General features: G+C 61.9%; 1 protein-coding gene across 3 annotated transcripts; it reads left to right on the plus strand.

The window, feature by feature from the left end:
- The first annotated feature begins 13,150 nt into the window (after positions 1–13,150).
- Positions 13,151–19,475, plus strand: MATK (megakaryocyte-associated tyrosine kinase). Of its 3 annotated transcripts, none has more exons than XM_055343807.1 (13): positions 13,151–13,264; positions 14,544–14,603; positions 14,948–15,061; positions 15,202–15,317; positions 15,397–15,616; positions 16,101–16,194; positions 17,217–17,282; positions 17,873–17,972; positions 18,061–18,145; positions 18,231–18,304; positions 18,422–18,617; positions 18,869–18,955; positions 19,048–19,475. In XM_055343807.1, exons 2-13 carry the CDS (start codon positions 14,595–14,597, stop codon positions 19,285–19,287), a joined length of 1,401 nt encoding a protein of 466 aa, XP_055199782.1. In that variant the 5' UTR covers positions 13,151–13,264; positions 14,544–14,594; the 3' UTR covers positions 19,288–19,475. The 3 variants fall into 3 exon arrangements, with proteins under 3 accessions (XP_055199782.1, XP_055199781.1, XP_055199780.1); XM_055343806.1 differs by lacking the exon at positions 13,151–13,264 and adding an exon at positions 13,557–13,570; XM_055343805.1 differs by lacking the exon at positions 13,151–13,264 and adding an exon at positions 13,852–13,965.
- The last annotated feature ends 1,721 nt before the right edge of the window (positions 19,476–21,196 follow it).

The following is a 21,196-nucleotide window of genomic DNA, read 5'->3' on the forward strand; positions in this document are numbered from 1 at the left end:
TCTTCAGTGAAACCCCCTGTTGGGAGTGAGAGCCATCTGGGGCAGCCCTGCCAGCCCAGGCCCCCCCTCACCCCACCCCCACCCCCGGCCGGTAGGAGGTACAGCACGGGGATTGTAAACCCTGGTGTTTCTCACTGGCTTTCAACTCGCCCGGTGGCCTGCTAGGCACGTGGGGTTCGGGAGCGCTTCCTTGGGATGCTCCAGCCGTGCAAGGACTGGAAATCAGGCGGACAGGGCCCCTTGGTGGGGGAGGCAGGCCAGGGAGCACTGGGGGGTGGGGAGTGAACCCGAGGCGCTGCCAGGCCCAGAGCCGGGCTCCTCAGGCCCAGCCTGTTGCTGACCCAGCCGACCCCTCCAGACCCCCAGCCTAGAGAAGCCCCCGACCCCAAAGCCAGAGGCCTGCAGGTCTGAGCTGGGCTGGTGTCTCCCCCACCCCACCGACGTCAGCCCTCAGGGAGGGTGGTGAGGATGCAGGCTGGGCACCCCCTCGCCTCCCAGCCGCATCCGTGACCCAGTGTGCCCTGACCCCTACTGCCGAGTGCCTTCTAGTAATGCTGCCATGTGCAGCTTCTCATTCGAGGCTGGGCCTTGCCCTCGGCCCCACTCACGTGCAGCTGTGGGTGGGCCCAGGGCGGGGCCTGGTGCAGGAGCGCTGGTGGACGTGGGGCACCCCCCAGCCCCCGCCCGCCCTGGCAGGCCTCCCTGTGCTCGGGGGTTCTGACCAGCTGCCCCGTGACCCTGAAGGAGAAAAGTCTACAGTCACTTGGTCCTTTTGTTTCACCTCTTCGTTTAGGGGACAGTCTGAGTGTGGCTTCGTGTCTCATGTCCTTGTAGGGCTACCCCAGAGTTTGTGGGGAGCGGGGAGTAAATAAACAGCATCTTTTGCTGTGCACTGTGCAGTCCTTTGCTCGGGGTACAGGCGCGCCTGCGGGGCCCCCCCACTGCTCCCTCGGGGCTCCGAGCAGGGGCACCTGACCAGCCAGCATTGGCCTCTGGGACTCAGGCCTCGAGTGCGACCAGTGGGGAGGTCTGAGGAGCTGGTGCTTCCTGGAGGCTGCACCCTGACGTGTGGTCCCTCAGGCCATCCCCACACTTGGGGACCCTGCCCCAGAAGCACTCCTCTCACACCTGCCCCACGGCTGCTCAAGGAACCCGTCTTGTCCTGGTCCCAGAAATGAACAGTGGGGCCATCAGCACGACGGTCGGAGGCCCAGAGGGCTTCCTGGAGGAGGCGGCGGCCAAGCGGGGTTGGTGGGGTGGGGGCTCTCTGCCTGCACGTCTCCCACCAAGAGTTTGCTGGAGTTTTCCCAAATCCTCACTGCAGACCTCCGGGGGGGGGGTAGGGGGGCTCACATGGGGAGACCTGGTCACGGGCTGAGCTGCTGACAGCCTCAAGCCAGGGTGCCCTGGGCAGTGGCTCAGGCAGCAGGGAGGGGCCCGGAGGGGAGGGGGCACGGTGTCCAGCGGGAGTGGCCCTGTCGGAGCACGGGCAGGGCGCATGCCAGCCAGGATGGGGAGGTGCCAGGACCCCCTCTCAGAGCCTGGCCGGGGGGCCATCAGCCCCTCGGGGAGAGGGCGAGCCTCATTGTAGCCAGCCCGCGCCTAGCCGCCACCACCTCCCAGAGGGCAGGCGCCCCCCATCCCCCGCTCCCCACAACACCAGGAGTCCGAGCCAGCCCCTCAGCTAGCCCTGGTTGCAGCCACAGGTGGGCACGGGGAGGGCATCCCCGCCTTCTCCACCTCCCGCAGCAGGCCTTCACCCCTACACTCCCCGTCCAGGGCCCTGCCTCTCATCTAGATGCCCCAGCTCACTGCCACCTGCTCGGGTGCAAGCCCCCCTTCTGCCTGCTGTGACGACGGCCCTCTGCTGCTTCAGACTCCAGACCTCAGGGCTGGGCTCAAAATAAAACCACAAAGCCCCACAAAAGCCCGTCTGCCACCCTCTTCCCCCATAACCCCACTTCAGACCCAGGAGTCCGTGCTGTCCTCAGACCAGCCAAGCCTGTCCTTACCCCAGGGCCTTTGATGGTCACATGACCGTTTTTCTGACTACCGCACACCCCTGGTTAGAATCACATGTCCCCCGCCTTACCCCAGGGATGTGACCTCTCTGTGGGCAGGGAGCGCGTCCGCCCTGCTCACCACGGTATCCCCCAGAACAGACCACGGACACTGTCGTAGCCCAATAAACGCGTTAGGCGGCTTGGAGCCATGCTCTGCCTCCGAGATGCGGCTCCATCAGAGGAAATGCCTCCTGGCAGTGAGGACCCCGTTTGTGTCCATCTCATCCCAGGAGGCTGTTGGAACGGGTTGGGGTGAGGCCTCAGCTGCGGCGGTGGGGGGGTGGGGGGGTGGCAGGAGGCGGGGAGGTGAAGAGAATGGAGGATGGCTTGGCCTTCACCATGCGGGGCGTTCGTGGAAAGCCCCACGGGCGCAGTGCCTGGCAGGGGCGACCCCAGAAAACCCCATAACCCACTGTTCTCGCTGGGGAAGACGATGGCATCCCCACCACCGGGTGCTCTGAAACCAATGCCCTGTCGGGGAGGCAGATCTGCACCCCCTCCCACCCCCCCCTCCCAGCAACTCCACAAAGATCAAGCAGTTGGCTAGCGAAGCGTTGGGTCCAGATGGATGAAGCGTCTGGGCCGCCGAGCTCATTGCAGCCCCGGGCAGGAGACCCCAGCGCAGGCCGGCGGCGCCCAGGAAGCCCCCCTAGACCTCAGGCTGCAGGATGCTGGCGGGCGAGCCGGTTGCTAGGAGACGGCGGTGAGTGTGGGAGGGATGACGCGGGCCGTGTGGGCAGGGCTGGAGCTGAACCTGGCAGCCCGTCCCCAGAGACAAAAATGGAAGGGCAGGTCTGCCAACTTCACCCGAAGTCCCTGCTGACCGTGAAAACCCGCCGCGTCCCTTGTCGGGGGATAAGTGGCGCCCCAGGGGCAGCGGGGGCATCTCCAGAGGCCCTGCGGGCGGGCGCTTGGACCGGAAACGCCGGCTCCCTGGGCTCCCTGGGCGCCTGTTAGTTGCCGCCCTGGTGGGCAGGAAGGTGATCCTGGCGAGCAGGTGAAGGCTGTGCTAGCGGCCGAGCCAGAGGCCCGAGCTGCCCCTTCGGTGCGGACGGGCCCTGGGCTGGGGGAGTAGTGCCCTGGTTATGTCTGCCCAGCTTCTGCCAAAAAAATAAATGAATGAGGGATCCCTGGGTGGCGCAGCGGTTTGGCGCCTGCCTTTGGCCCAGGGCGCGATCCTGGAGACCCGGGATCGAATCCCACGTCGGGCTCCCGGTGCATGGAGCCTGCTTCTCCCTCTGCCTGTGTCTCTGCCCCTCTCTCCTTCTCTCTCTGTGACTGTCATAAATAAAAATAAAAAATAAAAAAAAATAAAAAAATAAATGAATGAATGAATGAACGAACGAATAAATAAATAAATAAATAAATAAATAAATAAATAAATAAATATTAGGAAGCAGGTATTTGCATCCCCATGTTCCCAGCAGCATTGTCCACGGCAGACAAAGGGTGGACATGACCCACTTGCCCATCAACGGGTCAATACACAGTGCGGCCCGTCCACACCCGGGACACGACCCAGCCTCTGGGAGGAAGGGGCCCCGACACCTGCCCCAGGAAGCACTGACCCCTTGCCCCCCCCCCACCCCTGGCTCCCACCACCTCCTGTCTCTGTGGACGGGCCTCCTCTGGGGACCTCCTGGGAGTGGGGTCCTGCAGGAGGTGTCCTTCTGGGTCTGGGTCCCCTCCCTGAGCCTGGCGTCCTCGGGGTCCATCCACGTGGGGGCAGGTGTCGAGGCCCATCCACAGAGACAGAGGAGGTGGTGGGAGCCAGGGGTGGGGCAGGGGGCAGGGGGGCAGTGCTTCCTGGGGACTGGGTCTCCGTGTGGGGAGATGGAAGGTTCTGGAGAAGATGGTGAGGGTGGGTGTGTGGCAGGGTGAGTGTGCTCCGTGCCCTGAGCTGTGAGCCTAGAGGCAGTTATGATGGTGAAGATGGTTGAGTTTTACGTCTGCTTTACACTAAGGATGCACTTTGAATGCGTTGGGCTTTCCCATTACAAAGAACTTGAAAGTTCCAGAACAGTGGAAGAGCGGAATGCAGTGGACCGCTGCGAACCCGGGTTTCCTTCCTTTCCCGTCTCTCATGCTCTCCTGGTTGCGGATTTTTATACCATCATGATTCCTGCTTTTCTTCACTTGACGCTGTCACAGCGTGGCTTTCTCGTGTGTTTTAATGTGTTCAGATACTTTTTCTTATACTTCTGCAGACCTCATGACATAATTTTTTAAATTGAGCACATAGTGTAAAACGTAACCACTTCATTTCAAAGTGTAAAACCCAGTGGTTTTGGGTTTGTTTTTTTTCCAGAGGTGTGCAACCTTTACCACTGTCTCATTCCAGAACATTCCATCACCCCAAAAACGAAACCTAGCCCCCTCATCTGTCACCCCCAGCCCCGGCCCCCACAAACCCCGTTCCCATTCGTGGACGAGCCCATCCCGGACATGTCACACATGTGGACTTAACACCCCGTGGGGCCTCCTGAGTCTGGTTCCCTCCCTGAGCGTCGTGACCTCAGGGTCCAACTGTCCACAGGGCAGCACGTGTGGGCGCCTCACTCCTGTTCGTAGCTGATATTCCCACGTGTGGGTGGGTCACGTCTTGTTACCCACTCATCCATTGATGGACATTTGCGTTGTTTCCAAAACTGGAAATAGCCACTTTGGGGCTATTATGAAGAGATAAAAATTTTAATAGCTGCATAATATTCCATAAAATAAACATACCGTCATTTGCTTAACCATCCCCCCTACTGTTGGACACTTAGATTGTTGTTGTAGGTTGGGGTTCTGTCGCTGACCCCCATAGGTGTCCAAAAATGGAGCTTCTCAATCTAAGGGCACGAGCATTTTAAGGCATCCGAAACTTCCACGTGCGAGATTGTGTTCCATCAGGTTTTGCCAGTGTCCCTCTCGCTGTAACCGAAGGAGACTCCACCCCCAAGGCAGGACCCTGTCTTCTCATGTCCCAAACGTTTCTCTTCCCATGGACAGAAGTGTAACAGTTCGGTTTCCTCCTGTGTGATGTCTCACATCCCACACCGCTGTTCTTTCTTTTCCTCAGTTATTCAACACAGTGTTTATCGAACTACAGTCACTCGTGTGGCTTCCCCATGGCTCCCACCAAGAGTGTTGAAATGTGTTCAATATTCAATCAGCAAGCACTCACCGCCTTCCTTGAGGGGACCCAAAGACGACCCAGACCCTGTAACTCGTGCAGGGAGGGTGACTCCGGGCTCTAGTCTCAGTGTGGCCTTTGAACATATTAGCTGTGGGGTGTCACCTCCCCGAGCCTCTATAAAGCTGAATTTCAACTAGTAGCACCCAGCTTGCAGAGCTGGGGGGAGAACTCAGTGATAAAATGCATTTTTTCACACCTGCTGCCCAGAAAGGGTCAGCCTCAGAGGCATAGGTGTGGCGGAGGGCAGGTGTGAAGGTGGAAACCAGCAATCGAGATGAAAGTCACAAAGTCACACATGGAACAGTGGCCCCTTCATCTTCTAGAACACCAGCCACGGGGCTGTGAGAAAGACCCTGCAGATGTTGCTGGTGTTTGGGACTCGCCTACAGTGGCTAGTGCCTCAGACTCAAACCAGAGTGAAGCCACCCCAACGGCAAGGGGCCCCCTGACAGCTCTGCAGCACATGCCTCAAAAATTCTAGCAGCTAGTGAGAGATTAAAACCCAAAAGGAGAAGAAAAAAGTAACTTGTTGGAGGAAAGAGACAATGAGTTGCAGAGAAACCCTCGTGCAGGTTAATCCTCAGGTCGCAGGAGACACAGCGATCAGGAAGTGGCTTTACATTTGCCTTTTGGAAAAAGAACACCCAGGGGTGCCTGGCTGGTTCAGTCGGGGGAGCATGCGACTCTTGATCTCAGGAGAGTGGGTTCAAGCCCCGCGTTGGGTGTAGAGATGTCCTAAAAATCTTTAAGAAAAAGAACATTCAATGGACAAGAAACAGCCCTTGGAAATTAAAAAACTGATAGTCAAGATGGAAATGTTGACAGGCTTGGAAGAAAAAGTAGAATGAGGAGACAAAATGAAAAAAAAAAGGTAGGCAAGAAAATTAGAAAATCAACCCAGGAAGGCCAACACATGTCAAAGAAGAGTTCCACAGAGGAGACACCGAGGTCGAAGATATCACCAGTGATGTCATTCTAGGAAGTTTGCGGGGAATGGAAGACATGACACAGCCCCACTAAATATCCAGCACCACAGGCGAAAAAAAGACCCACACCAAACCTACACTTTGAAAGTGCAGGATGAGGAGAATAAGAAGATTCTACAAGCTTCCCCAAGAGAGAAGACAACATGATGAGCAGACAATGAGGAAAAAGGATTGGCTTCAGGCTGTTCAACTGCCCAAGACTGGAAGCTGGAAGACACAGGCAAAGGAAATTAGCCACCACCCAGCACAGTGTCCTCAGCCAAACCACCATCACAGAAGAGTACGGAGAGAGAATACCTTCTCTGGAAATGCCTAGAGGGTTCACATTCCCAAAACAAGGGCACAGACCAAGAAACAGGGAGACCCGGACCCAAGAAACAGGAGCTACATCCCAGAAATACCCACGTGCCAAAAAAGAGAAGTGCCAGGGGTACAGCTGGGCTGCAGCTGGCCCCGAGTGGAGAAGTTTCTTCCATCGGAATGGCTGGAGGTAAGAGAATGTCATAGATACACAAAACAAAGGCAACTATTAACTCCAGGAAAATAACAAAGCAAGTGCTAGGAAATAAAAGTGTTCTTATGTGGACGTTGCTCCGCTGTGAGAATTCACATATAATAACATAAGGGTCTGCTCTGTGCCAGGCTCCGGAGATGAATGATTGACCAAGCCAGAGACAGTCCCTGCCCTCGTTCATGGAATGTATATATTTTATGAAGGGGGTCAGAGCAAGTCAGGAGGGCAGTCAACAAGAATGAGTAAGACAGGATAACAGGCAGTGATTTGGGCTCAGATGGTGAGTGGCCATTATGGGTGGTCAGTAAAGGGTCTCTCAGAGGAGCCAGAAATGCTGAGAGGGAGCCAATCTTGAGAGTCGAGCCGGGAAAAGCAAATACTAGGAAGAGAAAACAGCCTGTGCGAAGGCTCCAAGGCTGGACAATCAATGCCTAGATGTTTGAGGAACACGCAGGAGGAGCAGAGAGGAGGTGGTAGAGAGCCAGCCCAAGGAAGTGGAGGGAGCTCGGAGCAAGAGGTCACAGCAGCCAGACCCAGCTGGAGACGGGCCGCAGTGAGGAGCCTGGGTTTACCCTAAGCGTGGTGGAGCCTTAAAACAGCAAGATTTTAAGCCAAGAAGGGACCCAGACCCAGTTTACACGTGTTGAACGTGCAAGCGTGGCTGGGAAATGACAGGCCCAGCTCCATCTATGGAACAAGGAAGGCAAGGTGAGGGATGTGGGAGCAGATAGGCTCTACCACCCAAGGCCGACCATCCCTGGCACCGCAAAGCAGCAGAGCGGAGAATGGCCCGTCAGGCCCCGCCTCCAGCTGCAGAGCGAGCGATGCAGCTGCAGCAATTTTCCTCGAAAGAGCGGAGTGTTCCTCCACCGAATCCCCAAGTCCCCCGGCAGGGAAGGGAAAGCTAAATTTAAAGGTGTACTAATTGGGGCAGTCTGACCTGGCCACATGCTCCAGCGGAAGATCCACTAGGGTCCTGGCAGCTCAGCTGTTCCTACACCTGGCTGCCGCTGGCCTGCCTCACCTGCCCTCTATAAAACTCTTCGGACGGGTGGTCTCTCGGATGCTTGCTGTGCAGCTGGAGTGTGGGGCCCTGGACCCTGACAGCCCTGGGTTAAAAAGTGCAGCCTGCCTACTTCCTGTGTCCTGGGGTGAGCCGCAGAACCCTCTGAGCCTTAGTTTTTCACGTCTGTAAATGGGTACAATTAAAGTGGTCAGCGCACAGGTGTCATCATTGCCGTTACCTCTCCCCTCCCCGATATTCACTGGCTTAAAAATAAAACAAAACAAAAAATAGGTTCTGAGCATCTCCTGCGTGCCAGGTACAGAGGCCACAGCAATGAATGACACAGTCCAAAATCCCTGCCCTCGGGGGAGCTGATGTTCGAGAGAGGATGCGGCCAGGAAACAAGAAAAAGAAATAGCATATATGGTCAGTTAGACTACGGGAGCTCTGCAGAGCTCCAAGGGGCGGGGACGTGAAGTGTCAGCACGTTGCAATATTCTGTAAGGTATGTCTGGGGAAGTGTCCCGGCAGAAGGCACAGCTGAGGCAAAGGCCCTGAGGTGGGAACAGGCCTGGGGGCTTTGAGGAAGCTTCTTTGCCTCTCCCTGCCCTGCCACGCTGTAAAGACTACATTTCCCAGCTTCCCCTGCTACTGATTTTGGCCACGTGGCTAAGTTCCATCCAGTGGAATGAAGCAAAGGTGTCACCGTGAATCTTCCAGGAAGAGGCTTTATGTATTTATTTTTTTTAATTTTTATGTTTTAAAGATTTTCATGAGAGACACACACAGAGAGAGGCAGAGACACAGGCAGAGGGAGAAGCGGGAACCGGATGCGGGACTCGATCCCAGGATGCCGCGATCACAACCTGAGCCAAAGGCAGATGCTCAACCACTGACACACATACACACACCCCGCCCCAGGCATCCCCAGGAAGAGGCCTTAAGGAGAAGAGGTGAAACTTTTCCCCCCAGTTTCCTGCTTCCTCTTGGCTGGAATGCACATGGGAGGGCTGGAGCTTGAGCAGCTCTCTTAGCACAAGAGATGGAAGTTCGCGTGCTATGAAAAGCAGAGCAGCAAGACGGTGGGAGCCCCGGTTCCTGACATTGCCCAGGAGCACACCCCTGAGAGATTTACTTTCTGTCTAGTTCAAGCCTCTCGCACTTGGGGGTCCTCCGTCCGTAACTGACCGATGCACTTTGTGAAGGGCAGGTCACATGACCCCCCCTGTTCATTGCCTACGTTGACCTTCATCCGTATTAGTAAAGAAGAAGAAACGAGCTCTGCCTTTGAGAAGCTTACAGCCCCCCTGAGTGGAGTCCGCAGGCCTGATGTGTAGCCCCAGCCAGCTGCGTGAGCAGGGACTAGTCGCTTTGCCTCTCTGGAACTCAGCTGCTCCAATTCTAGAAGGAGGGGATCGGCCCCCCAACTCCCCACCCAAATCGCCAGGAGTTTGGACAACAGGGGGTTATACAGATGGCAACAGCCCAAACAGGAGAAAGGTAGGACGGAAGCAGAGCGAGATTTGGATAAAGAAATAAAGAAGGAAAGGCGTTCGGGAGGGATTGAAGGGGTCCCTCGGGGTCCTTCTGCCGCAGGTGAGGGATGGGTGGCGGGCAGATTTATGGAATCTTGGGAGGGCGCGCCCAAGAGATCCCGCTTCCTGACTGGGTGGAGGGAAATCTAATCAGCTTCTCCAATTCCTCACCCTGGAGTCTGCCCCTTTCCACCGTCCTACTTCCGGCCCCATTTTTGGTATTAGGATTCTTTCTGCTTGCAGGTAGCGGAAACCGGCCTCAGAAGCAACCCAAAAAGCAACCAGTGGCTTCAAGCACTAGTCGTAGCGTGACCTCTGGCAGGATCCAAGGATTTGCATTCTTTCTTCCTGCAGGATTCAGCCCCTGCCGTCTTGCTGATGTAGGGGAGACGTGAGGGTCCGAAGCCGACGGCCCACAAAGAATCCTTGGGACGTCTTTGATGCAAGAAGGTGGATTTATTAAAGTTCGAGGCCCGGGGCCCGTGGGCAGAAAGAGCTGCCCATTGTGGGGTCAGGAGTATGGCCCATGATACAGTCTCAAGCTAAGAGCGGGTTAGGGAGAGTGTAAACCTCCCAGGTATTTTGGGAACAAGGTTTCCCGGATCCCGAGGGGGCTAGCTATTGTTGGGAAAGATCATTTATTATTATTTAGTAAAAACTCAGTCATGAGGCCCTTCCGATAGACGTCGGGGCGGTCATATGCTTGGCGGATGATCGCTCGGAGGGTGATATCTTGGGGGGCAGAGATAAAGGAAGTTTCCAAAGGGATTTTTGTATGTCAGAGTAGACGCACAGGGTCCTGGGGTTGGGCTAGGGCTGCCTGTTGCCCTTGGCAGAGCGTCACATCGAGGCAGCTGAGTCCCTGGAGGAAGGTCGCTCTGCCTGTTGCAAGGACTTGTCAGCGGGCTGTAGAGAGTTAGGAAATGGAATAATTTCCTTCTTTTTTTTAAAAAAAATATTTATTTATTTATTTATTTATTCATTCAGAGAGAGCGAAGAGAGAGGCAGAGACCCAGGCAGAGGGAGAAGCAGGCTCCATGCAGGGAGCCCAATGCCGGACTTGATCCTGGATCTCCAGGATCACACCCCCGGCTGCAGGCGGCGCTACACCGCTGCGCCACCAGGGCTGCCCGAATAATTTCCTTCTCCCTTTGTTTCCCACATCACTGGGACTGGGCTCCTTCCCCTGCGGGCCGAGGGCTCGGTCACCAAGGCCAGGTCCACGGCCAGCGCGACACAGCGAGACCAGAGGGCCAGGGCCTCCTGCGGGGGGTCTTCCCGGGGCCAGGTCTTGCTGTGAGCAGGGAGCGGGCATCCAAGAAGGCTTCACCGACATGCTGCCAGTTGAGGGGGGCATGAGCGGGGGATGCCGGACGGGCGAGGTGGCAGGGCACTGCAGGCAGAAGGGACAGGTGGCACAAGGGGATGCAAACTCCTGCATGGGAAGAGCTCTGAGTGCCAGCCCAGCACCGCGGTGGTGGGGAGCTCTGGGAGGACTCACGGCGGGGCCCGGGTGCGCGCGGTCACATCTTCATCCTTGGGCATGCAGCGGAAGGTGAGTGATGGCAAGGAGAAACACTGGAGACAACTGGGGAGCCCGGGGGGGGGGGGCTTCTGTGTCACCAGCCTGCACCAGCGGGTGGCCTGGGGCGTCAGGGATTTTCCACAATCACGTCGACAGGACAGAAATATGGGGGTTGAGCAGCGCGGGGCTGGGTAGCTCTGGAGTCCAGCCTGCTGGTGTGGCTGCTGGCTGGCTTCAGGCTGGTAGAGGAAGGGGCAAGTCCCCCAAGTCCCCCCACACCCCGCTCTTGGCAGGAGGAGGAGAAACTAGGGGTTCCCACCTCTGAGGCCTGGAATTCCCATCTTTGTCTTTGAGATTCAAAGTGGCCAATGCTTGAATGCCTTCGGGGATGGGGAGTTCACCCCAAATAAGCCATGGACTCAAACCTAGCTCCCTGGAGTCAGGTGTCCGTATGCTGGGGGGCCCCCTGCACCCCAGGTCAGCCCTCCTTGGAGATTGGGGAACCTGGTGCTGCCCACTGAAGTCTGTCTTTCTCCAGTCCAGCCCCTGTGGGCCCTCTGATCCCTCCTTCTGGGGTAGGGCCTTCCAGAGTGTGGGACAAGGGTCCCTGGGGTGCGGGGAAGACACGGGTACCACTCAGACACCAAGTATTGATTCACTGAGGGAGCAAGCCAGCCCCCCTCAACCGCTCCCCATCTCCCTGACAGCGTCAAGGAGAGAGCCTCCCTGGGGTGCCAGGGCCTCCTCCGGCTTTACACACGGGCTCCGTCCCCGCTGAGGCGACAGCAGGCGAACCCCATCGTGGGACCTCTGACTCTGGTCTGAATCTACTGGTGTTGCTGGGCTTCCTGTGGCTATTTCGATGTTTCTATTTCAGGCAAGTGATGATGCTTTGCCATATATGGTGGCCCCGTGACCCAGCAGAATGCTGGTGGCAGGGTCCCCAGCCCTGGGTCCGCAGCAGTGCCTGTGGTTGGGAGGTGGGGCGAGACCCCAGGACTCCCAGCAGCCGGCTCAGGGAGCCCGGGGAGCCTGGGGAGCCCTGCTTATTAGCAGGAAGATGCTAGGGCACCCTCCCTGCCAACACTACCACTCCTGGGAGCTCCACCACCTGGAAGGAAAGGAAGGACAGCCGTCTTCTCCCTCCCGGGGCTCCCCTCCCCCACCCCCTGCCCTCGCTGGGATAACCCTGGTGCCATCTGGAGGGTCTCCTTCTAGAACTTTCCCCATGGACTTATGCTCTCCTGTATAACACGACAGGGTGGTGCTGTCTGGGTTGTGTCACGGCGTGGGGGTGGTGGGGGTGGTTTTCGACAACTGTTGATTCTAGAACCTTGATACACATGATTTCCTAGTTTTTGTTCTATAATATTCCATAATAGGGATGTTTTGTAATTCTGCAACTGGGCCTGTATTCTGAGAAACCACATGACGCCTTAGAGCACAGACATTTACTTAGCCTTTTGGGCAAGTGGGCATCTTGGGGCCACAGGACTCAGGCTCCCCGGGCGTCCTGGTCATCCCCGCCTCCCACCAGCCCCATGCTGGTCCAAGCGGACTCCCCGAGGAGAAGCAGAGCTCGCTGGGCGCCCAGGCCAGGCCCAGTGCGCCGGCCCCAGATGTGCAGCGAGTGAACCGCTGCGCGAGGTCGCGAGGTCGCGAGGTCGAAGCCTCGGTGCGGTGAGGGGGGGGGGGGGGCCCGCGGAGGAAGGTCGAGCCCCGCGCAGCGGGTTGACCCGGGCGGGCTCCACGGCGCCCTCCGCCCTCCGAGGCGGCCGCTCCATCCCGAGGCCTCGGGTTCCCCGGTTCCCCGTGACCTTTCTTCTGGGGCCCCCACACCCCCTTACTGTTGCTGGCGACCCTACAGCACTGGTGACCAGCGGCATTTCTGAGCACTTCTTTGCACCAGACGCCGACGACCCTCCTGGCAGGGAGGTGAGCGATCGCGTTGGAATCCCTGCGGCGTCCGGGCTCTGCGGCTTGCTTCTCTCCCCGGACGGGCAGCTCACTCTCGCGTTCCCGCCTCGCCCCCCGCCCCGTGCGCGGCACCCGCCCCGCGCCCCGCGGCCTGGGCTTCCAGGGTGGGCGGGGTGCGCGCCCCGCGGCACCGGGCCGGGGGGGGGGGGCAGCTGGCGAGCGCCCCGGCCCCCCCTCGGGCGGGGCGGGCGGCGCGGGGGCCTCGGGCGGGGCGGGGCGGGGAGGGGCCGCGGCGGCGGCGGCGGCGGCGCGCGGAGCAGACCGCAGTGCGGCCGGCGCTAGGACCTGCGGGGGCTCCCGGCCGCGGCGCCTCCCGCTCCCCCGCTCCCCCGGCCCTGCCCCCCCACCCCAAAATGAGGAAACGGAGCAACTTGTTCCAAGTTGTGCAGCCGGGGCTGCCTGGGGGTGCGCAGCCGGCGCGCGGGGGCCCTCCTGGGTGTGGGCGCGGGGCGCGGCCCGGGGGCGCCCCCTGAGCAGGTGAGCGCGGCGGCGGGGGAGGGGACAGGCCGCGCGGGAGGGGGCCGCGGGGGAGGGGCGCCCCGGCGTGCGGCGGGGGGCCCGGGGCGCGCGCGAGTGTGCGCGGCGGGCACGCGGCTGGGGCGGCGGGTGCTTCGCGGCCCTCGGGCGCCGGGTGGGGGGACTTTTCTGGGCGCGAGTGTGCGCGTCTGCGAGCTCCCGGTGCGTGTATCCGCGCGTCCACGTGGAGGGGCGCTCGCGTGTGCGCGGCCCTGCGTGCAGCCCCGCGTGCCCCGGTGGCCCAGTGGCCCAGTGTCTGGCGCCCAGGTGTCCAAGTGTGGGGCTGCGTGTGTGCTGGGGGGACAGGTACCCGCGTTGCTGGCTGTCTCAGAGTCTGTCCGGTGTACACGTGTGTAGAAGTGTACACACCTGTCTCTAGGTGAACGTGCTTTTGCTTGCATCCCCGCGCCTGTGGGCACCTGTGTCCACCTGTGTCCAAGCCCCGTGTGTTTCTGTGTGTGCTCGTGTGTACATGGATCAGTATGCGTGTGAGTACACGGGGCGGGGGGCTGGGGACTTACGGGGGGGCAATCCTGGAGGGGCAGAGGCTCGTGCCCCCCACCCTCGCCGCAGCCCAGCCACCTGCTGTGGGGTCCGTGCAGGAGGAAAGGCCTGGAAAAGCCCCCACCCAGCAGTGGTGAGACACCGCGTGTCTGTCCCAGGTTGGCATCGGGACAGGGGGGCATGGGAGAGGTTCAGCCGAGGGCCAGAGGAGCCCGGCAGGGCTGCATGCCCCCTCCCCCCCCCCCCGGGCCCCACCCTAGGTTCAGAGATACTTGGGAATGACCTTGAATCATCCTGTTTCCTTGCCCTGCTCCTGCCCACTTAGCAGAAAAGAGGAAGAACCAACTCAATTAGGTGGCACCGTGTCCGCCACCCACCATGTGCCTGCTGGGGCCTGAACGTGGCACTTCACCCCTGCCCTCCCGGTGGCCGCTTGCTCCGTGCCCACCTCAGGCCTCCATTTCCCTCTCGGGACCGTGGCGGGGCTAGACTCTGCGGTTCCCTTGCAGAGGTTCCATGGCTGCGACGGTGATAAGGAACCCCTGTGGGTAGAGACCACCTCCCCCAGGGGGCTTGGGGAGCCACCCCCCGGAGGCCCCCATGGGGATGCCCTCCTGCGCTTGCCTCCGCCAGGCCTGGGCGGGAAGTGGTTAGTCAGGAATGGCCCCGGGCCCCAGCCGGCCCCCAGTCTGGGCTCCGCAGCTGGTCTCTGCAGCTGGTCTCTGCCCGCCCCCAGGTGAGCCCTCACTTCCTCCGTGCCTGGCACCCCACGCGCATCTCAGCCAGGATGCCAACGGTGAGTACCCCCAACCGGGGCCTGTGTCCCGGCTGGTCCTCTGCTCAGTCCCCCCCCCCCCAGGGACCTTAGCCCCCTGTCCCCGGGCTGCACTTGGTGACGCCTGCCCCCTTCGGGAAGACGCTGCCTGCTGTAACATTGTCGGTTGGTGTGACACTTGTGTCACCTTTCCTTCCTGACTTTCTGCGCTGGGCACCTGGGTTTGTGACTGATGTTTCTGCCTTGGCTGCTCCCTCTTGATTTCTGCTCCTTCTGTCTCTGCCTTGCCGTCTTTCGCCCAAATCCCCTGTCCTCCTCTCCCTGGGCCTCCCCCTCATGCCCCTTTGCCCCCCACCCCCTCTCAGAGGCGCTGGGCCCCAGGCACCCAATGCATCACCAAGTGTGAGCACACACGCCCCAAGCCGGGAGAGCTGGCCTTCCGCAAGGGCGACGTGGTCACCATCCTGGAGGCCTGTGAGGTGAGCGGTGGCCAGAGGGCCTGGGCGCGCTTGGGGACACGTGTCTCTGCCAGGACACCCCTGCCCTGACACACACACACACACACACACACACACACACACACACACACACACACGACTCCTGGCTCCCTCCCTTGCAGAGCAAGAGCTGGTACCGCGCGAAGCACCACGCCAGCGGCCAGGAGGGTCTGCTGGCGGCGGGGGCCCTGCGGGAGCGAGAGGCCTTGTCGGCCGACCCCAAGCTCAGCCTCATGCCGTGAGTCGCGGGGTGCCCCGGGGCGGGCGGCGGGGGCCTGGCCGACCTGCCCATGTGCCCTTCCCGCCTCCGGCCGCAGGTGGTTCCACGGCAAGATCTCCGGGCAGGAGGCTGTGCAGCAGCTGCAGCCGCCTGAGGACGGGCTGTTCCTGGTGCGCGAGTCAGCGCGGCACCCTGGCGACTACGTGCTGTGCGTGAGCTTCGGCCGTGATGTCATCCACTACCGCGTGCTGCACCGCGACGGCCACCTGACCATCGACGAGGCCGTCTGCTTCTGCAACCTCATGGACATGGTGGAGGTGCAGCCCCCCGGGGCCCGGGCCCCCCAGAGCCGTGTGGTCTGAGCTGTGGAGATGGAGGGACCCCAGGGCCCCCCTGTCCTGTTGTGGCAACCGGGTGGGCCCCAGGTACCCGAAGCCACATGTGTCGCAGGGCGGGAAGGAGGGGCTGTCTCCACAGCCCAGCAACCCCACAGGTGGTCTGAGTCCTCTGCGTCCACCTCTAGGGACGGGCTGGGCTGGCTCCTCTGGGGACCCCTAGGAACCTCCAAGTTGACACTAAGCCAGAGACCACCGCCCCACCTTCCCCAGGATCCTCCTGTTTCCTAGCATCCTCTCCGTTCCCATGGAAACCAGCCCAACTCCCCCAGTGGGAAGCAAACTCCTCTCCTCCCCAGCTCCTGCCCACCCCATTCAGAGAGCACCCCCCGGGGAGGGGCGCAGAAGCAGGGTCCCCCGCACCCGGGGCCACCTCACGGCTCCCCCGTGCTGCCCCTCCCTGCAGCACTACAGCAAGGACAAGGGAGCCATCTGCACGAAGCTGGTGAAGCCCAAGAGGAAGCAGGGCACCAGGTCCGCAGAGGAGGAGCTGGCCAAAGGTGCGGGTCCGCCCCCCACTGGGCCCCGGTGCCTGGCACTGTGAGCGGAAGGCGGGGGGCAGCCCCCGGGCCGGGCAGGGGCGCCCACAGATACCCATCAGCCCGAGGGAACGCATTCCCACGCCTACGGCTGCTTGCACATGCCCATCATCTGCCCGTCGCCTGGGCCATGGGCCGCCTCAGCCCCGGCCATCAGACCACCTCTTCCCTGGGGGGCACTCCCCTTCCACCAGACCCCTGCTTCGGTGCCCCCCGAGGGGACGTTCTACGGTGAAAATCCACCCTGCCTTCTGGAACCTTCCCTCGTGGCCCAGCCATCTTTCTTGGTTCATGTGCAAGGCCCGTCCACGGCCACTGCCCTTGACCCTTGAACCCGGTGGTCCTGGCTGCCTCCTTGGAAGCACATCTCTCCCGTGTCGGGGTCGGGCCCGAGGGGAGGCTGGTGTCCCCGTGCCTGATTGCAACTAAGGCTCAAGATTTGGAGGGGGCGCTTTGGGGAGAAAGGGGAAGCGGCCCGTGGAACCTACTAGAGGAGAGAGGCTGGGAGAACACGGGCATGTCTGAGGCATGGGTCAGGGAGGCTGGACCACAGATGACCACGTAGAGCATGGGAAGATTCTGGAACCTTTGTCGGAAGACTCCAGAAGCGTTAGTCTCCCTGTTTGCTGTTTTGCTGTGTCGGGGTGGCCAGAGTAAAGGACTGTAAAGGGAGGAGCCCCTGGGGTACATGGAGGGCCGTGGTCTCCAGGTAGAGAGGGGCGGCCCTAACGGGGCTGCCAGCACGCCCCCGGGCCCGGTGGGCGCTCCTGGGGAGCAGGGCTGGGGCCTTTCCCTCCCCAAGCCCCTTTCCTCGGGCCCTGGAGGCCCACGGGCTCTGCTGCTCTCCAGCTCTGGACGGGGTGTCCTGGACTAGCCCTTGGGCCACCGCCAGGAGCAGCAGCCACCCGAACGGGGGGGGGGACACCACCCGGCCCCTCGCCGTGGGGGGACCGTTCCCCTCTGAGCCTGTCCCCACCCCACAGCCGGCTGGTTACTGAACCTGCAGCATCTGACGCTGGGCGCGCGGATAGGAGAGGGTGAGTTTGGAGGTGAGTGGAGGCCCGGGTTGGGGGCTGCGGGGGGTGCGCTCAGGTTTAGGGGTGGATTAATCCACACCCGTGTCACCACCTGCTCCGGGAGGGGCGCTGGCGTCTGCTCGGGGGCCGTGGGGTGCCTGCATGCCTTCGGGCCCCGCGCCTGGAACGCCACTCCCGGAGACTGTTCTGGAAGGCTCTGGGGCTTGGAGCGGGGCCTGAGCGCCACGGCCTGTGTCACGTGTGTCCAGCTCTGCCTCTGCGGCGGGAAAAGAACGGGCGCGGCCACGTGCCGATAAAACTTTATTTCTGGACACTGAAATGTGAACTTCGTGTAAATTTTCATTTGTTGCAAAGTATTATTCCTCTTTTGATTTTTTTTCTCAAACATTTAAAAATGTGAAACCTGCTCAGAACTTAGGGGCCTCGCAAAATGCCGGGGTCCGCTGTCCGGGGCGGCTCTGCCCACGGCTGCAGTTTGCAGACCTCGCCCCGGTGATTCTCTGAGCAGCGCGGAGGCTGAGGGGCTCCCCACTGCTGTCGGTGTACGCGGGGTCGGGGCAGCGGGTATTTCCATCTGTCTGTCCCCACGCCCCCCCCCCCAGCGGTCCTCCAGGGCGAGTACTTGGGGCAGAAGGTGGCCGTGAAGAACATTAAGTGTGATGTGACGGCCCAGGCCTTCCTGGACGAGACGGCGGTCATGACGTGAGTCCGGGGTCGCGGGGGTGGGTGGCGGGCGTCCCAGGGTAGGGGTCCCAGCCGCGCCCTCACGGCACGCCTGCCGGCCCCCCAGGAAGATGCAGCATAAGAACCTGGTGCGTCTGCTGGGCGTCATCCTGCACCAGGGGCTCTACATCGTCATGGAGCACGTGAGCAAGGTGGGGGTGGGGCCTGAGGTGCCATCAGGGTTTGGGGGGCCGCAGAGTGGCCTGAGGCCCCCAGACCCACTTCCCTTCCCCACAGGGCAACCTGGTGAACTTTCTGCGGACACGAGGCCGGGCCCTTGTGAGCACCTCCCAGCTCCTGCAGTTTTCCCTGTGAGTGGGGTTCCCAGGGGCGCGGGGACGGGGGCCCTCCCAGGTCAGGGGGAGACTGGGGCACGGAGCGGGGCCGGCCTGGCCTGGGGCGTTGGCAGCGTTGCACCACCGCCGCAGGCACGTCGCTGAGGGCATGGAGTACCTGGAGAGCAAGAAGCTGGTGCATCGAGACCTTGCCGCGCGCAACATCCTCGTTTCCGAGGACCTGGTGGCCAAGGTCAGTGACTTCGGTCTGGCCAAAGCCGAGCGGAAGGGGCTGGACTCAAGCCGGCTGCCGGTCAAGTGGACGGCACCCGAGGCTCTCAAACACGGGGTGAGCGCCCCTCCGCCCCCGGGACCCCTGAAGCCCCAGTTCTGCCCACTGTGTGACCCTGCGTCTGGCCTCTTGCTTGTGGGACCCTCTGGGCCTCCGTCTCCCCGTTTCTGAAACAGACGGGCTCCATGCCAGGCCAAGAATAACAAGGACACCCCCCCCCAACCCCGCATGGAGTCCGAGTCCCCTGGGCAGGGGACTGGTGCACAAGCCCCTCAGGGCCCTCCTCACCCCAATCCTGGGCCCCACAGAAGTTCTCCAGCAAGTCGGATGTCTGGAGTTTCGGGGTGCTTCTGTGGGAGGTGTTCTCATACGGCCGGGCTCCATACCCCAAGATGGTGAGTGGGGTGTCGGGGAGGCGCCGGGTGCCCCGCAGGTCTGGCCGCCAAGGCCCTGACCCCAGCCATGCCGGTGTGCCCTCTGCCCACAGTCGCTGAAGGAGGTGTCCGAGGCCGTGGAGAAGGGGTACCGCATGGAGCCCCCTGAGGGCTGCCCGGGCCCCATCCATGCCCTCATGGGCAGCTGCTGGGAGGCTGAGCCTGCCCGCCGGCCGCCCTTCCGAAAACTGGCAGAGAAGCTGGCCCGGGAGCTGCGCAGCGCGGGGGGCCCAGCCCCGGTCGGGGGCCAGGACACGGACAGTTCCCCCTTGCCGCGCGGTCAGGAGCCCTGACCCTGCCCGGGGGCCGCAGGCCCCAGAGGAGAGAGCGGAGGGCGCGGGGCGGGTGCGGGGCGGGCGCGGGGCCAGGCCTCGGGAGGGTCAGGGCCAGGGAGCTGCCCAGTGGGGCTCCGGGCAGCCCGTGGGCACCCCACACCCAGGGAGGCCCGGGGCAGCGCCTCCATAAAGACTGGTTCCCAGGACTGTGGGTGTCTGCGTCTCTCTACAACCCTTGGCGTCCTTCACCCCAGGGGTTAACCCCAGGGGACCCCCATCGCTCGGCCCGGGCCGATCACCCCCCCAGTCGGGGCCTTGCAGCCGCCGTGGGCACACACGTGCGCAGGGATAGAGCCCCCGGCCAGGACCACAGCCCCCCCACAGGCCTGCTGTCACCCGTGGTTCCCGCTGTCGTAACCTCGGGAGGTCCAGGCCCCAGCACCCCCGCCCCTGCCCCTCAGGGTGGGCCTGTGGGAGCCCGGGGAGCCTCTGCCCCGCGGTGGCCTGCCAGGGGGTGCTCGGTACCACCCAGTGACCCTGGGGGAGGTGGGGGTCGGGCTGAGGAGCACCGGCCCCGCCCCCTGTCTACACCCACTCGGGGGCTGGAGCCCAGGCCTGCACCCCCGGGTCTGAGTCTGACTCACCCTCCGCTCTGTGGCCCTGACCCCAACCTATGGCAACCAGCCGTCCCCAATGAATAGCATTTTGGGGACGGGGGACACATGGGGGTCAGTCCCCCCCTGCACCCCAGGCATCCTCGGGGTGGGGGTAGGGACCTGAAGGCTCACCCCAGCGATCCAGTGCACACAGCTGGTGCTCAGTGTACCGCATCACCCCCACCCCCTGATATTCCCAGGGGTTCCTTCATCCCAGGAACCCCCCACGCCGGAAGGGGCCCCACCCCACAGCACACTCTCCCACGGTGGCTGACCCGCCTGCGCCTGACACAGCCTCAGCTGGGGACTTTCCTAAGGTCACACTGACCTCCTGCAGTGCCCCCCTGAAGTCCTGAACCCCTCTGGGTTCAGTTTCCCCACTAGCCCCTGAAGGGGCTTCAGGAAGTTCCTCCCTGGTGGAGGGATAGGAGGCTGAGAGTGGCCTGACCCCCACCTAATCCAGCTGGAGGGGACACCGGGCCCCGCCCCACCCCGCCCCTAATCCGGTCCTCTAAGCTGACACAGCGTCTGCACCCTCAGCTGCACCCGCTAAGCCAGCAGAGCCCCTGCGCCTAACGCCCGATCCTCCTGCAGCCTCTTAACCTCCCCGGGCCAATTAGCTAATTGGGGCCTGAGAACAGAGCAGCTCGTTAGCAAGGAAGCAATTAGGGAATCAGGGAGCCTCCCCGCCCCCCACCCCAGGCCTCGTGCCCCTGGCCCCGAGCCCCCCTCACCGACGGGGCAGGTCCCAGGGAGCCTCGGGGAGCACCTGCCACCCTCCCGCCCGGGACAGGGTGTCCTCCAGGGCCTCCTTGCCCGCTCCGCCCCAGCCGGACCCACAGCTGGTTCTGCATCCTGGCGCAATGGACCCCTCCTGGGCCGGCCGCCCCACCGGGTGTGTGGGTGCACGGGCGCTGCTCCCTCCCGCGGGCCCTTCCCTTCGAAGCCTCCCTTAGGGCAGGTGCCCTCTCCCCGCCCCACTAGCTCCTTGGTCCGTGCTCAGCCTCCAGGGCCTCCTGCCTTGCGCCAGACACCGTCTCCCTCCCGTCCTCCATGTCACTAAATCCATCAGACATTTTCTTGGCCCCCCCAGGCCCCCACCTCTCCTCTCCCCTCCCCTTGGGCCCCAGGCTCTTTTGGGGGGAGTAAACCAGGCTCAGGGGTTTCCATGGAACCTGCTCAGCCTCTGGAACAATCCTGTCATCCACTTGTCCCCAAAACAGGAGCCTGGGTATCACCAGCTCCTCCCTCTTCCCTGAACTTTCTTCCCG

This window comes from Nyctereutes procyonoides, unplaced genomic scaffold (genome assembly GCF_905146905.1).
Source record: "Nyctereutes procyonoides isolate TBG_1078 unplaced genomic scaffold, NYPRO_anot_genome, whole genome shotgun sequence".
NCBI classification, from domain to species: domain Eukaryota; kingdom Metazoa; phylum Chordata; class Mammalia; order Carnivora; family Canidae; genus Nyctereutes; species Nyctereutes procyonoides.

Coding starts and splice junctions, on each gene's coding strand:
- MATK (XM_055343807.1), top strand. Junction 18,305..18,421: donor CAGCTCCTGCAGTTTTCCCT/GTGAGTGGGGTT, acceptor CCACCGCCGCAG/GCACGTCGCTGAGGGCATGG. Junction 18,618..18,868: donor CCGAGGCTCTCAAACACGGG/GTGAGCGCCCCT, acceptor TGGGCCCCACAG/AAGTTCTCCAGCAAGTCGGA.